Genomic DNA, 16772 nt, shown 5'->3' on the forward strand with positions numbered 1-16772 from the left:
CAAAAAGCACCCCTTCTTGTTTAGAGAAGTGCAAGTTCAGGGAGACTGTCTCTGTTCATGCTGGGCCATCCCTCCTCGTGACCACGGCCATCCCTCTGTCCCTGACCCCACAGCCATGAGCAGACGGGTTCCAGAGGAGATACCAAAACCCTCAGGAGCCAGGAAGGGAAGCAGACCCAAGGCAGAGGTTGGCGTGGAGGGTCCACAGCAAGGGACGTGGCTGTGGCTTCTCTATCCCAGGACACCTCCACCAGCACAAACTCTACAAGCAGCCTTGGGGAGCCCCTTACCCGCATATCGGATGCTCTTCCCGAACATAGCAGTCCACAGATACGGGACTGTGCTGATCTCCATGCCGTGGGCCAGCATGTTCAGCGCAGCTATACGGCCTGGAAGAGAGAAGCAGCAGAATAAGCGAGGAAGCTCCGCGCCAGGGCAAGCGTTGTGGTCTGCCCTCGGGTCACAGCATAGCATCGACATCTTTAGTCCCAGAGTACAGGGAAACCAAGACCTTCTGCTTAGTCTAAAAAAAAAAAACCCCATACAGCAACAAGCACCAACAAGGAAACACGTCGCATCAGCCAAGGCTGGGCTCACACTTCTCCCCGGCGGGAGGGCAGCCAATCACACCAGGGTCTCCAGGCTTGCAGTCGTAAAGGGGAGAATGGTCTCAGCTCTGCAGCATGCTCCTGGGCCAGCCCAGTGGCATAGGCAGCCCAGCTGGGGATGTAAGCCCAAGCTAACATTATTAGGATGTGAGCTTCTAAGTGTCCCAGGGCAAGGAGAAGATTGGGCTCCTGCAGTGACTGCAGATGCCAGGGAGCACATGGCGTATGGGAAAGCCCATCCCTGGGCACCTCTGTGTTTGTAACGAGGCATTGTTAGACAATGCACATCAAGAAGGCTGACAAACGAAGGCATATTGGACAGGATAAAATATACATGCTTCAAAATGTTTAATACAACTACCCAGTTTCCCTGCTGGCAGTTGTCTCATTCTCTCGCTAGAGGGCTTGGAAATTTCCCGGGCATCTGGAAAAGGCTCTTCTCCATAAGCAATTTGTTGTTGCAAAGCGAAGGGACAGAAAAGCACCTACCATGCATATGGGCCATCTGCCAGTGAGGGACGTTCACCTTCTTGTTATTCCTCAAAGCCAGCGGGAACGTGACAGCGTCACCGGCTGCAAAGACTCCGGGGATGTTGGTTTGCATCATCTGCAGGGGGAAGCAGAAGTGTGCATCGGTGGGGTTTGCACCCTACACGAACAAACAGGGAACTGCTCTAGAGCTGCCATGGTCCCCAGGAACATGGGCAACCTCTGCTCGGCTGTGGGACTCCCAGATAGGATTTGATTTAGCATTCTTCACTTTCAGAGCAGACCACGCAGGCAGGGACCTACAGCATCCCTCTGCCAGTGGGTTACGTGGTAAAGAGAGACATAGACTGGTGTCCTTGAGCCCCTCTTAGAAGACTGGGGTCTGTTGGTGTTTGCAAACAGAGCCTGGCTTATTGCATGTATGAGCAATAAGTGGAGGGGTGGGTGGCAATGAGCCCCAGTCCCCCCCAACACACTCCTCCCTCACAGCACACAGCACCTATCAGCACCAACACTGCTCCCATCGGGGTCACTGGTGGTGAGGAGGAAAGATGAGATCCTCTGAGATCCTTGAAAAGATGGATATTTCACCATTTCTTTCCCCCTCAAAATATCCACACCATTCCAGGACAGCTCAGAGCTGGACCCAAGCCACAGCATCCAGGGCTGGGATTTGCAAACCCTTCACTTGCAGGGGGCTCCCAGGCACTCCGACATGATGCTCCCAGCATCTCAGCTGATGAAACACCCCTGCCACAGCAGCTTGGAGCCTCGGGGAAGCTCATCTCGGAGGAGAGCGGACTCAGCTCCTCCTGCTCTCCCCCCTGGCAGGGGCTGCCCCCCAGGCTCACCTTGTTGACCACGATGAAGCCTTTGGAGTCGATGTTGATGCCGCTCTGCTTGAGAAAGCCCGTCGCTGGCACTGCACCTGTGGGAGAAGGCAAGGGCTGCTGGTGCGGTAGCCGGGCATCCCTGCAGCCCTGAGAGGGGCTGACCCTGAGGCCAGCAGATCCCCCCCCCACCCAGACAACCCATCTGCCCCAAGGGAAAGGCAGCGGGCTGCTCCGGGAGCAGGGAGCAGAGCCAGGCACCCTACAGAGCCCCCCACGACATCACCCTCTGCACCCCCAGAGTCCCTATGACTCTCCAAGCCGTCAGCGCACCACTGTCATCTGCCCACCACCTTTTTCTAATGCTCGAAGATAATTTTCAGTCCACTTCTCTTTTATAGATGTTTTGAAAATAATATATTTACAAAGGAGCCCTCAGGTTTCCAGAGAGGGCGCCTCTGCCTCTCCCACAATCTTTAGCTTTCATTTTCCTGTTTTGATCTTTTTTTTTCCTCTAGCCTTCACAAATCGGAGTAGTCAATAAAACAACAAAAGCAGAATTAAACTAATTCTCTGATTCTTCCAGTCTGCAACGTTTTGAGAAGTTACAGAGTGAAACAGGGATTTTTCTTCCTCCAAGTGTAAAAGTGAAAAATAACCTCTTCTGTGGCGGCAGCAGCAATTAAAAAAACGAAAACAAAAACAAAAAAAAAAACAGAGGAAAAAAAATTCAGTTTGGGGAGGCTTTAAAAAAAAAAAAAAAAACAACTTCAGAGGATGAAATTGGTTTGAATGGGGTTTTTTTCCTGGAAAAACTGAAACCATTACTATTTTCCAGATATATTTTCAGTTGCATTTTGGGGTGGAAGCTCTAGAAAGGCCTTTTTCAGCTTTGCTATGCAGTCCTGTGTGCGGCAGCTGAGCAGGGCTGGCACATCACTGCCAGGACCCCCAGCTACCCATCGCTGCCACGTCCCCCCCAGCTTCTCCTCTGCTGAGCAAAGCACCACCAGCCTGCTGGGCTCTGCACCCACAGCGACAGCTCCTTACCAACACCGACGACACACACATCGGCGCGCAGGACCTTCCCGCTCTTCAGCACAACCTCCTTCAGCTGCATGAGACACAGGAGGACATCACAGTTATTTTAGGGACAAAAAAAAAAAAAAAAACCTGTAGCAGCAGCAAGCCAAGGGGCAGCTCGCTTCATTTTTGACATGCACGTTGACCATAATTCCTTACAACAGCAGCAGGAGGAGGGTGAGAGCAATGAAACCCCACGCACCGTGCTGGAGCACGTTTGCTCCTGGGGGCTAAATCCAGGAATATAAGTTTCAGGGGCTAGGAAAGATTAGAGGGCAAAACCCCCACGATGAAGGGAATGGCAGGGAGCCCTTGCCCACACCCTACCTTGCCCACACCCTACCTTGCCCTCCTGCTCCCGCAGCTCCGACACCTCTGTCTGCATGTAGAACTTCACCCTGTTGCTCTCGAACATCTGGAGGGAGGGACATGGGACAGAGCAGGGGACATCAGGACCCCGAACCCCCCCTGCTCCTGGTGCCCCTGTGTCCCCCGCAGTGCTCTGCCCACCCTCCAGGCTCCCCTCGACCCATGCTGCAAAGGGGGTCGGTGACCACCTCCGTCCCCAGCCCATGTCCGGAAGAAGGTTCTCTACAGAGAGGGAAGATGCAGCCCATTCTTTCTTTCTAAAGACTGCTACCATCACAGCTTTATCAATAAATGTCAAATAACAAATTAATTAGTGCAATGAGCGAAACAAGCATAACCCACTCTGTCATCAAAACCACCCCCTGGATGGGAAAGCGAGGTCACCTTCATCACAGCGCGGCCAACCCTCTCCCCAAAAAACTTCTTGAAGGGGACTTCCTCCAGCTCTACCAGGGACACCGAGTGGGCTCTCTCCGCCAGGTAGGCAGCCACCTCCATCCCTGCAGAACAGAAGCAGGTCTGAGCGGCCACAGGAACCCTCGGCACTGCCCTGCGTCTCCAGCGCCGGCCGCAGCGGAGGAGCAGCCTTGCCTGCTCCTGGCTGGGGAGGTTGGAGATGCTCTGCTGGGAGGTCTGGGGTACCTGGCGGCTACAAGGGGCCACACCATTTCAGGTGAGATTTATGGCAATTTGTTCTTAGATGCAGGTTTCAAAGACCGAAGGGAGGAACTGGCCGTGCTGGAGTCCCAAAGTGCCCCTGGAAGCCGTAGCCCTTGGAGCAATGGACCTCAGATGAGGCAAACCTTCCTCTTACGGCTGGGACTGTCTCAGCAGAGGTAATGAGCTGCGGGCTGAAAACAGCCCTTGTGACTAGCTGGTTTCTCCAATCAGAACAGAATTTTGGTGCTGACAATTGCATGGGAACCTTCACCAAGACAATTTCTATCTAAGGGGGCGGGGGGGGGGGGTTGGATCTTTTCTATGACCTGCAGTTTGCAATTGGCCCCACACACCACATGCTTTTCTGCAGATGGGATCAATTGAACCATTAAAACAGATTTTTTTTTTTTTTTAAAGAAAAACAAATACTGAGCATTTTATAATAAATTCCCTGACTAATAACCATTTATGCTTAAGGCTTGCAGGACCCACAATAATTTTGTTAGAACCATATCAAGCAAAAAGAAGAACCATTAAAGAAACAATAAGATTTTTCCTGCCTATTTTAAAAATTCACCACCCTGCTAAAAAGTAAAAGAGAAATAAACCCACAGGCTTTCACCTACCAACAAGACCCCCTGCAACTGAACCCAAATCTAGACACACCAGATTTGAAACCACCTGAGCACCAGTACTGGACTTGCTGTATGCTTTTCAGACTGGGACAGCAATATCTGTGTCCATGCAAGCTGGACAACCCAGCCTCTTCAGTAAAATCCATTTCTTCAGCAAGGAGATATCCTTACCACCCACCTGGAGCTGGAGGTTGGACTACCTCAAGGTCCAGTTTTGGGGGGGGTTTACCTCTAACTAGAGAGTGACAAACTGGGCGAGGGACTGGGACCATCTGCAGGAAGACGTGGACATCTGAGGAAGACGCAGACACCCGCAGAGCAACCGCTTACCCAGGAAGGATGCTCCCACAATAACCACATTCTTGCTTGTGGCCAGCTTCACGACACGGTTGGCATCTTCGGGCGTCCGGATGTTGAAAACGTTTTCCACCTCCTTGCCTTTGCAGCTAAGAGCTTTGGGCCTGAAAAACACATATTGAGGACGATACAGGTGCTTTTCTTGACGCCATGGTGGCAATCAGGACTGCAGACCCCTTTTCCAGGGCTTCAGCCAGCATCTCAGCCTTTCCTTTTTTTCACCTTTCTCTGGGCTGGAGACATAACACAGAAGGACCCAAATCCTGGTGAACAATGGCCAGAGCACCACGGCAAACACCGGCACAGCAGGGGCTGCTTGGCAGCCGCCCCCAGCCCCATCCGTGGACCAGTGTACTCACGGGGCTGGGGTGAGCTCCCTTCTAGGGCAATGCAGCAGAGCACAGGACGGGTACCGCTTTGCAAGCTTGTGCATAACTGCTGGCACGTTGTAAATTTTCAGAAGCTTAATGGGACACAGAAAACTCAGTCCTCTGGCAGATGCTTTGGAGCCAGATATTGAAAGTTGCATAAGCCTCTGCAGATGTAGGTTCCACTATCTGTTCCTAAGGGCACGCTGCTGATGCTGTAGCAGTTTAATTGTGTCCTCCCCACGCACTTACTGGAGCCTATATATTTTTAAAATATCTGGCCCCTACATAACCGACTCACATCTGGAAATGGGACAGACAATCCTAAATAATTTATGTACCTTAAAAACATTTACCCAGTGTACCTAGAGCCTGTGCATAAGGATTTTGAAATTACTGCCAAAGGCTTAATCCTCTTTTGAACCTAATTATGTGGCTGGTGCGGATGGCATTTTGGCTGCAGCACTGCACACCCCAGCACCAGCCGTTAGCACCTGGTGGGGCTGCTGCTGTTAACAGTGGCATGCAGAGTTGCAACCCGGCTCTGGCTGTTCTACAGCATCCCTGCCCTGGATGATCAATTTTGCAGGGGCTGCATTTCTTCTACTTCATTTTGTGCCCTGGTGTTAGGAGTACAAGGGAAGGGAGCTAGGATGCCTCATTTTCATCTTAAAGTGCCAATTTTGACAAATCCCCTATTGAAAACAAACCAACCCACTACTTCCAGGGCGCTAGGGATGATGCTGGTCTCAGGCAATGCTCTGCGCCCCAGCAGCAGCGGTGTGGAGCAGGACCGGCACATCGCTACTGCCTTTCCCTATGGCTGGACCAGGTTTCATGAAAACCTCCCTCCTGGGAGCAAGCCTCACAAAGGGGTCTCTTAGGCTGGGGCAACAGTAACACCTAATGAAGGCTGCAACTGAGAAGCATTAAGCTTTCATTGTCAAGAAAGATGTTAGAGGTTGTCAGGAAATGAAAGATGGAAATTCAGATGGATGAATTATCTGATTGTCAGGGTTGAGTATTATTGAGGGGTGAAAAGAAGAGCAACGTGGCAAAAATTACCTCTAAAAAAAAAAATTCAGGATACTTCCATTTTGGAGGCTTTCATTAAAGAAAGTATGTTCAAGGACCCAGGCATTAATTTTAATATTATAAGATGATGAACTCGGTGGGAATTTCCTGAGTCTCTCTCCCAGGGAACAGCACAGCATTAGGTTGCTGCTGGCAAATTCCTCCACCTTTTCAAATCTCAGTTTTCTATCAATTTCTTTAAGATCAAACAACCCATGCACCCCGACTGCTTCAGTGAGTACTTTTTGTTAACACCCTTTTGACCTTGACACTGACCAGGAAGCACCCCAGGTAGCAAATCCCGCAGCTGTCCCACCAGCCCCCATGTCTGGTGGTTACCTGCTTTCTGGGTGACTCTTGGGTGGCACAGAGGCTTTTCAGCTTTGGCTGAGAAGACATACCCAGCACAGCATTACAGAGATAGAGATATATATGATGCAGATATACATGATACAGATACATATGATATAGATATCGATATACAGATACAGATATATACAGACATATCTAATAGGCATTCCTTGCCTTTTCTGCAAACACTCTTGCAAACAAATTCAGTGTCCAAACTCAACCGCCATATTTGACCCCCTATCCCCAGGCACAAGCTCCCCACGTTCTCAGATAAAACAGTTTCTCCTGATCTTTAAAATGTTTGTTCATAGCTTACGTGTTTCCAGTCGCTATCAGCAGCTTGTTGTATTCCATCTTAAATCCATCCTTGAACACGGCTATCTTGTTCTTGATATCCACAGCTGCAACCTGAAATCATTCCTAAATAATGTTAAGGGACAAAATCCCAGATGTTCACTGATCTCCCAGCCCAACCAACTTGTCTGTTAGGTTTTAGTCCCCTGTGTTCATGTCCACAGCTTAGCCAACCCAGACCTTAAATATTCCCAGCTGCCTTTTCACAAATCCTTGAAGATCTCCCAGTATAAATAAAATAAACTGTCTGCACTGCTTGCTGATTATCCTAATCAGAGGCCAACTAGTCACCCCAGATCCACGTGAGGATGCTCGAAAAGGGCAGGTAAGAAATGATGTTCACCATGGAGTTTGCCCAGGGTGTCCTTCCTGCCACAGGACAAATTTCATTAACTGTGGTTTTGAACAACCACAGGCAGCCTGTGCTCTGGGGCATAAAACAGGGGGGGCTGGGGGAGACCCAACATTTCTGCAATGGCATCCAGTAAGCCAAGAACAGAGACAGCTGCCACATTTCCTAAACACAGCCTTTGCATACCAGCACTTGCAGAAGACAGTACACACAGGACTCTCCTTACCTGCATTTCGGTCAGGACTTCGATGTCGTAGGAGCGGAAGAACTCCTTGGGGCGCAGGGCAATCTGCTCCGGGTGGGAATCCATCGACTGCAAAAAAAGCATTTTTCTGTCAGCCGCTGTGGGCTGTACAGGCAAGTGGAGAAATGCCTGTTACCATCACAAGTCCGTGGCAGTCTGAAGTCAGTCCTCATGGCATGGGTTAAGAGTTGCTCTACAGGGGCTGGAATCAAAGCCTGTCCAAGTAAAAGTCGTCACAAGACGCCGGGCTGGGCTCTGATTCCTTCTCTGCCTGCTCGGCACAGGGGTGGCACTGACCGGCTAAGGCAGGACCACAGCAAGTGTTTCTGAGCATCTGCAAAGCAGCTCTAACTGCAGCTCCTCATAACACACACAAGTTCAGAGGAGCAAAAGAAAAGCCCCATTATTTGGAAAACAACCAGTTGCCAGGGGAAATGGAAGCTAAAAGAGCAGTAAGAACGCTTTCAAAAGCACCCAGGTTATGCAGCACGAGTTCCCTCAAAAGCTGAAGCAGGGGCATGTGCCCCATATCTGCTCATCTTTAGCTGCAAGATAAACCTTCTTGCTCTTCCCACCTTCCCTGGTCACTTGGGTGAGACCTACATCATCTTCACACACAGGGCTGAGCTCGCATTTTGAGCTCGAGTTCTTCTGTCCTTCTAACTCTGTGGACACAAGCTCACACATAGGCTGAGGACAAGCTGAGCACCAAGTGACCTACATGCAGGCTGCTCCGTGCTCCAGTGCATCCCTCCCTGCCTGCAGCATAGTGGGGATGGGCATGGCCACACACACATGCCATGGTCAAGCCCTGCAACACATCACACAGCACTGAGCAGCGGCGTCACCTACCTGTGCCACACAGGCATGGCATTTGGGCTTGACCCAAGAGGGACAGGGGATGCAGGAATCAAGGGCTTCAACATTTGCCCCCAGGGATGGATGGGCAAGGTCCTTCTCCCTGGAGGTGGCTCGGTCAGGGGCTGGGATGAGCCCTGCGGGACACTCCCTTACCGTGACATCAGATAACGCTGTGCTCAGAAGAGACCCATATCTTAGGACTTGAGGCAGGTGCAGGGTCATACAGGTTTTATTGCAAATTCTTTAAACACCCAATGTTTACAGAGAGGAACGTCTGACCCCACGGCTCGGGAACGGTGGCCCCCACACCAGTGCGCAGGGAGGGCAACGGAGAGCAGTGCACAACCACAACTGGTTTTGCTCCTCAGTGCTCTGGCCATGGTAATGGGGACATTGCAGCACACCAGGGAGCAGGTCATGGTCCAAAGGGGACAAAGAAGAACAGTCCAGCAGGACCTCAGGACAGACTAACAGCCATTCAGCAAGGCAGACGAAGAGCAAAGTTGCAGTTTCAGGAGGCAAGAAGTCTGCTGCTTACAGCTTTACATGCTTGTACTCTAATGACTGTTCCCAGGGTTAGTCCCACTCACAATACAGTTAAGAAAAATCTCCTTTTTTTCTAGCCTGTTCCCGAAAATTCTGCCTTCTCTTCCATGGGCTTTGTGCACCTTGCAAAAGCAACTACAGCCAGAGGTGTTTAGTAGAGAGTTTAACAAATCATGCATAACATCTCTGGCATGTAAGGTGTTCTTACTATTTAACAGAGAGTGGAAAAGGCAGTCTAAGACTCACACTGCGGGGATAAGTGTTTCAGAGCACTGTCTGGCTGGGACAGGGACTGCAAGCTTCTCCGAGCTCCCCAGCACAACCTCTGTGACTCAGATGCAGGTTTCAACCAGCTGCTTCTCACCCCAAGCAGGTCTTGTCCAAGCGCAGAAATGGCTTGAATGCTCTCAAAAAGCCACATGCATATTTGCCCTCCTTTGAAAAAATCACTTTACCTTGGGGCTGGAAGCAGAGTTAGACGCTGTGATTGTAAAGTACCCGTCCCCACAGACAAGCATCTCTGACATAAAGGGGAATACATATGCCACCTGTTCTTAAATGATCAAATGCTGCTGTCCAACCTAATTTGCTGTCTGATATCAAGTAAAGCTCAGGAATCAGTAATAAAAAATGTGATTAGAAGATCATCCTGTTTCTACAAATTGGAATGGAAAATGGGATGTGTGCCAGAAAAAGTGATCTTTGCACTGCAATCAAGTTACCAAGTTGTGATGATGACCGATAATCATCATAACTATGGCATGGAGAATCACTGGGCAGTAAGAACCATGCACTAATAAAAAACCTGGTAGACAATGCAATTTTTTCACATGCCCCATTTCATTGTCCTAAAGACTTTGATCCAGAAACATAATAAGAAGATCCATCCAGGTACAAGCTGGCCAAGACAGCTGTTGCTAGACCTATGAAGAATGCCCTTATTTCTGTGCTGGAGTACTCTTAGTTCAGAGTTTGAACAACTCCTCTTTTGTGTTTCATATTTCAGTAACCAACAGAAAAGAAAATTCAAGGGAAAAGACACAGGACGAAAAAGGAAGAAACATGCTGCTGCAATAAATAACAGTAGGGAAAGGGCCTAGGGCAAATTTTAAAACTGGGGAGGAAGGTGACATACCCAAAGTGATACAAACCTTACTGAGCTTTGGTCTGTCGTAGGGCAAGTGTCTGTCCATCGTGCACATCACAATCCTGTCCGAGAAACCCTCCTGGCGCAAGGTCTCTGCACAGACCAGTCCAGCTGCCCCTAAGGGAGAAGGAAGACTGGCAGCAGCCGTGCGTATGGGGCATTTGAAGGTTTGAACCCTTTGTTCCTAAACCCCACCGGGGCTGACTCCAAAATGACCATCTCCACTAGCCCTGGCCTTACTTCATGGCCCTTCCCAAGTCAAACAACTTGCACAGGAAGCCAGGTGGGGTGGATGCACCAGGCAGGAGGAGGGACCCTGTCTGTGGAGCATGACATTAATCTTCTGCAGGACTTGTCTGTCCCTAAAACCCACAAAGAGCACACCTGAAGAGTGCTGCCAACTCCTACACACCTCTCACAAGCTCAGGGCCACAGGCGGACACTCAGACCCTCGCGCTCCCCTAGTTGGGGAAGGGTCTTGCAGCTTCCCCTCTGCACACTCAGCTCCTGGTGAATTTACAGCCGAACACGGAGGGCAGAGAGTCCTCCCTTCTTCATGGCTGAAGTGTCCGTTGCATGCTTCACTGTAGAGGATTTTGCATGCAATTTCTTTGAGGCTTTTTTGTTTGCTTGTTTTTAAACACAGAAAAAAGGTTAAATCAAACAAAAAACTGCCTTGGGGCATGCTGTCCCCCTGCAGCCAGGCAGCCTGATGGGCATATCCCTCCTTCCCTGGCCACACTGGTGAGACTTGAGAGCTCAAGTGAGAAGTTGTGAGTCTCTTCTCAATCAAGAAAGCCTCGCTCAATGATGAGTGTTGTAAGGGCCACAGTTTCTGTAATACCAGTGAAAGAAGATGGACCTGGACAGTATCATGGTTTGATCTGTCAACAAAACGCTCCTGTTGATGGAGGTGGGGGACAGTGGAAGAAGAGACATGTAGGCAGACATCCCATGCACGCTGCCTGGAGCATGCTGAGCCGGGACTGACACTGCACTGACGCCAGGATGACCTTCACGTGAGCAAGGGGCTGTGGTCGCTTGCCCTCTGCTCTGCTGGGCATGGCTGGATCTCGGTCCTCAATGCAGGGCTGGATGGGTAGTTTCTTCCCAACACTTCTTCCTCGCAACCCCAGCTTTGAAATCTCCTTTCCTGTCCACCAGAACAGACCTTGGTCTTTAATAGACCTGGAAATTTAGCTGGTCAAGCCTGAGAAAGTTCCTTCAGCAATGGATAACATTGCCTGTGGAGTGACCCTGCTGAGGATTTTGATGACTGTCCAGCCCTGCCGCACACCAGGACAGCCCAGCTGACCTCGGGGAGCAGCAGTGTCACACCCTGGCTTTCAGTCAACAAACAGCAGGGGCACAAGTAGGGGAAAAATGTTACCCAGCAGCAAGGGAAAAGCCAGCCAGGCTGGTTTTCCCCTCTGCTCAGGCTGCAAGCTGCAACTTAGATGGCAGGAGCAGGAGATCACAGTGTGCTCCCCATTTCCACAGCTTGGATCTGGTGACCTGAGGGCTGTAATCAAGTAAGAACAAGCCACATGCCAGGAGCAACCGTTCCCTCCCAGCCCCAGGTCCAACAACAGACAGTTTGTGTCCTCTTCCCACCCTCCACTTCACCATGACATGGTCCAGCCCAGCGTCCAACCCATTCTAGAAACAGGCAAATTCGGTAGATGGGATTCACTGCATCAGGCTTTCTGCAAAAATTGCATTATACAAATGGAGCAGGGACAAGAGATAAGAAAAGATAGCTTGGCAGTTTTGCTATTTCATGCAGGGATTTGATATTTTCTGGGAAGATGGAAGAATTTATCTTCAGAGAAGCACCTTGAGGTGAGAGCTTTGGAGCTGCAGGCAGCTGCAATGGGATGAGACTGAGATGTGCAGGCTTCAAGAGTGTATTCACATCACAGGAACACCTGAGAGGACTTTACTCTTATCAGTTGTGGAAATCAGGGGTTACTGATATATCTAGGGAGGGTGGAGAGGGAAGAGCGTTCAGTGCACCCACTACAAAGGACTATGACGGAACTATAGAAGGCACAGACCAGAGGCATGGGGCACCTTTGGACTATTAGTGTGCAGGACAAAAAGGCTGAAGACCCTCTGGTCTGACACTTTGCACAGGGAGGGACGCAGGAGGGGTGACAGAAGGTGCACGACACACAGACACCCTGCTCTCTGCACAGCCGCCCGGGAGGGGACACACACGACGGTCCCAGCACATGCCACAGGATACCTGCACCAATGATCAGCACGTTGGTACTGCTCAGGTTATAGTTGCTCAATGAGATGCACTTTGCCATCATCTTTGTCCTCCTCTGTGTCTGAAGAGCCTACGCCACCAACAACAAGAAAAGTCGTTATCTTTTCTCAGCTTTAACCTGGGTAGCCAGGCAGGAATGGGGACAACTACACTATTGTCATAAAACAGCTTAGATAGAAATGGAACAACTGCACCCTTGTACCCAACAAGGACTCCCAACCCATGCACTACCCCCTTACAAGGTACAAAAGAAAAATAAATCCATCGTCTTCTGCAAATTCATCCAGGTATGCACAGCAGGGGAAAAAAACAGAAAAAGCAGCCCAGGTGTGTCACTGTGCAATTCTGCAACCAACAGGCAAGATGGAAATGCAGAGGTCCTATCAGGAACTTTATCCTGCACCTGAGCAGAGCTTGTATACCTCTGATATCCAAAGAAGCTGATGGACTTCTCCAACCTACCAGAGCACACCCGAGGACCTATGCCACTGTAGCCCTGCTGCAGAGACCCCCTGTTGCTGGCCATCGGAGGCCAAAATCTGTTTCTGGTAGAGGGAACAGGCTCAATCCTCCTCATCACATCCCACCCGAATCAGCTGGAGTAGAAGTGCTGCCATTCAGGTGACCTCTCTGGATCTAACCCAAGCGCTGTAAGGGTCCGGCTGGTTCTGAGCCGCTGGATTCACACATCCATATGTGCAAATGTGCATCAGAAGAAGGCTTTTCATGGAAAGAAAACTTCGGGCTGTTGCTTGAGACAGGACCGGGCTAAGTGGACCTCTGCTTTACCCATGTTGGATGCTCAGGCATCCTTCTGTTCAGGCAGTGTTTCCCCTGCCAGAGAACCCAAAGAAAAGCATTTCCTCCCCTCCCCACCCCACCCCAAGCAAAAAGCAAAAGCATGGGCCTTGGTTTTGGGATGCCAGTAGCCCCTCACCTGCTTGCTTGCTCGGATGTACACCTTATCCTTCTCGATCTTCACCTGAGGGCGACAGAACAGCAGTGGTTTGCAGGACAGTGAGTGCCTCTGGCGTGAAGAGGGTAATTGCTCTCTCTGTGCAACAGTTAATGAACAGAGCAGTGATCTCACCAGGTCTCCTGAGAGAGCGCCTCAGGCCATAGCAGGGCTCACCCCAGCTTGAGGCTGTGAGATGTTTCATGTCTCGTATCAACCACGCACCAATGGTCAGCGTAAAACCCAATTTCTATCTCAGGCTTACAGCTGGTTTCTCGGTCCCACCCCACTCCTGCTTCAAGAGACCTCCCAGACTGTGCACCTCTGCCCTCAGGTTCCCAGGAGGTGTCTGATGCCCGTGGGTGGATGCAAGGGGAGCTGCAGGGAGGAAGGAGAGCTGGATAAGGTGCTGCTCTCCACTGGCCACCCCAGCATGTGCTTCGAAAAAGTTTGCTCCATGTCTTCAAAGAGCATGCTTCTCCCAACGCAAACAGCCATTTTGCAGATGACACCAAGCTGAGTGGTGCAGTTAATACTAGAGGGAAGGGATTCCATTCAAAGGGACCTGGACAGGCTGCAGAATTGGACCTATGTGAACCTCACGAAGTTCAACAAGGCCAAGGGCACGGTCCTGCACCCAGGTTGGGGCAATCCCCGGTATCAGTACAGGCTGGGGTTTGAAGGGACTGAGAGCAGCCCTGTGGAGGACTTGGTGGATGGGAAGCTGGACATGAGCTGACAATGTGCCATTGCAGCCCAGAAAGCCAACCCTATCCTGGGCCGCATCAAAAGCAGCACAGCGGCAGGTCGAGGGAAGGGATTCGGCCCCTCTACTCTGCTCTGGTGAGACCCCACCTGGCATACTGCATCCAGCTTTGGAGTCCTCGGCAAATGAAAGACATGGTCCTGGTGGAGTGGGTCCAGAGGAGGGCCACAAAAATGATCAGAGGGAGGAGCACCTCTCCGTGAGGAAGGGCTGAGAGAGTTGGGGTTGTTTAGCCTGGAGAAGAGAAGACTCCAGGGAGACCTTACTGCAGCCTTTCAGTACTTCAAGGGGGCTTATATGAAAGATGGGGACAGACTTTTTAGTAGGGCCTGTAGCGGTAAGACAAGGGGTAATGGTTTTACACTAAAAGAGGGCAGATGTAGACTGGAATTAAGGAAAAAATGTTTTATAATGAGGGTGGTGAGACACTGGCACAGGCTGCCCAGAGAGGTGGTAGATGCCCCGTGCCTGGAAGTGTTCAAGGTCAGGTTGGACGGGGCTCTGAGCAACCTGATCTGGTGAAAGATGTCCCTGCCCATGGCAGGGGTGTTGGACTAGGTAATCTTTAAAGGTCCCTTCCAACCCAAACCATCCTGCGATTCTGTGATTTCCTCTGCTGCTGCAAGAATGAAGGTCTCACCTGGAACCTGGGTAAGCTGTCCAAGCCAGGAAAGTCCTCTATGTCGCCTGTGCCGATGTTGAAGCAAGCTCCGTGCCAGGGACAGCGGACTCTTCCTTTGGACAAAACTCCTGGAGAAAACATGGCAGAGCAGAGTTGGTGCTGCCCCGCAGCTGCCTCCCATCCCTGCCTGCAGGTCACCGAGATTGAGCTGCCATGACCTGGCCAGGGCAGGGATGGCAGAGGCCAGGTGTCCCTCCTGCTGTCCCGGTGATGGTGGGGTCCTCGGCTTCTTCACAATGTGAACGCCACTGTGGAGCGCAGCTGACCTCCTGAAAGGCTGAAGGTTGCTGCCCAGGGCCTCCTGCAGCTGCCAGGGCTGTGCTGCTCCATGCAGAGCAGCTTCAAAGTTCAGACTCTGTGAGCATGTCCCCGTGACACTCCTTCTTTACCCAGAGGTGTCACCTCTCCTACAGGACACATGGCAGCTGTTGTAGTTGGTCAAGAGCATCTTGGCTACTTGATGTGGAGTTCTCTTAACTTGCACATGGGACTGGTCCAGTCGTTTGGGATAGAGGGTGAACGCAATTACCAACTGGGATCCCGTATGAGGGATCCCATCTAAAATGCCCTCACTGATAGCACCCTTCCAGCACCTCTGAGCACAGCTCCAGAGCTGTCTGCTCTGCCTGGAATATAATCTCGCTCTCCGGCAGGGCCTGGGGCTGCAGTCTCCAGGATCTTGTAGTCACCTCCACAAGCCCCCGCAGCACCCGGAACAAGCAGCACCTCAAGCAGGCATCACTTATTTAGAGCAAACATGTTTCAGAACAGATCCTGACACAGCAAGGAGTCTGCACACCACCAGGAAAGCACAGGGCATGCCCAAAGCCATGAGCTCACTCCTTTCAAATGTTTGCTCAGAGGATGCTACTCCCTAGGACTTCAGCTTTCCCTACCTGAAAGACCTGGCTCACAATGCCGGGGCAGAGCAAACGGCCACAATTTGGCCATGCCGGACCGGTCCTGAGCTTGCGCCTTCGCTTGCCAAGGCACAGCAGTGCCACGTCTCGTCACCTGCCACACGCGGGAACGCAGGGGCAGCCCCTGCATTTACTTCTGCAGCAAATCCTGTATTCCCCAGCGAGATCCCTGTGCAAGCGGCCAGTCTCAGGGATGCGCCCGCAGGTCTCTGAAAGGCAGGCGAGCTCTCACCTCCGTCAGCCATCAGAGCAGCGTGGGGCCCTTCTGCCCCGCTCAGCGAGCTGCTAGCCCCAGGAGAGGGGCTGAGAGCACGGCTGCCTGCACCCAGCCCTGCTGCTGGGCCAGCAATGCCCAGAGGGCACTCAGCAGGATGTTCTGCTGTCTTCCCTAGGATCCCAGATCCAGCAAAGTGCCCCCCACCCCCAGTTAGGGTGACGCACTTCTCCAGCACGCAGCGGGGCCAGCACTGCCTGCTGCTATTACTCAGACTCTGGGTAGGGACCTGCGTGAAGCCCATGCTGAGAAAATGCCAAGATGCATATTTTTAAGTGCCGAGATGGGATACCACTGTACCTCATCCCACTTCAATCAATAACACCAGCAACGTTTCTTTTTGCTACTGAAAGGATCCCATCAGCCCAAAGAGCTTCCTCCTTCCCCCACAAGCAGGATTTTTGATTTACAGGGAGCTGTGGGTTTGTGGTTTCTTTTAGGACTGAGTGGCCTGAAAAATCATAAGGTGATTTTTTTTTTTTTCCTTTAAGACTTCTTTTTTTTTAACTCCTCAGTGGCTGGAAACTGATAAACAGAACAATATGAAAAGCCCCATAAAACTGGGCTTTGCG

General features: G+C 51.1%; 1 protein-coding gene across 4 annotated transcripts in view; it reads right to left on the reverse strand.

The window, feature by feature from the left end:
- AIFM3 (AIF family member 3) overlaps positions 1–16772 on the reverse strand; it is a 49734-nt gene that overhangs the window by 7476 nt on the left and 25486 nt on the right. For all 4 annotated transcript variants that reach the window (XM_069795465.1, XM_069795464.1, XM_069795461.1 and 1 more), the window contains exons 5-17: positions 14965–15074; positions 13541–13585; positions 12577–12673; positions 10333–10445; positions 7757–7843; positions 7141–7232; positions 5005–5135; positions 3764–3879; positions 3354–3425; positions 2978–3041; positions 1949–2025; positions 1098–1215; positions 291–389 (exon numbers count right to left, since the gene is read on the reverse strand). In XM_069795465.1, coding sequence (XP_069651566.1) covers positions 291–389; positions 1098–1215; positions 1949–2025; positions 2978–3041; positions 3354–3425; positions 3764–3879; positions 5005–5135; positions 7141–7232; positions 7757–7843; positions 10333–10445; positions 12577–12673; positions 13541–13585; positions 14965–15074 — 1221 coding nt within the window. The remainder of the gene's footprint in view (positions 1–290; positions 390–1097; positions 1216–1948; positions 2026–2977; positions 3042–3353; positions 3426–3763; positions 3880–5004; positions 5136–7140; positions 7233–7756; positions 7844–10332; positions 10446–12576; positions 12674–13540; positions 13586–14964; positions 15075–16772) is intronic.

Source organism: Haliaeetus albicilla, chromosome 10 (genome assembly GCF_947461875.1).
Source record: "Haliaeetus albicilla chromosome 10, bHalAlb1.1, whole genome shotgun sequence".
NCBI classification, from domain to species: domain Eukaryota; kingdom Metazoa; phylum Chordata; class Aves; order Accipitriformes; family Accipitridae; genus Haliaeetus; species Haliaeetus albicilla.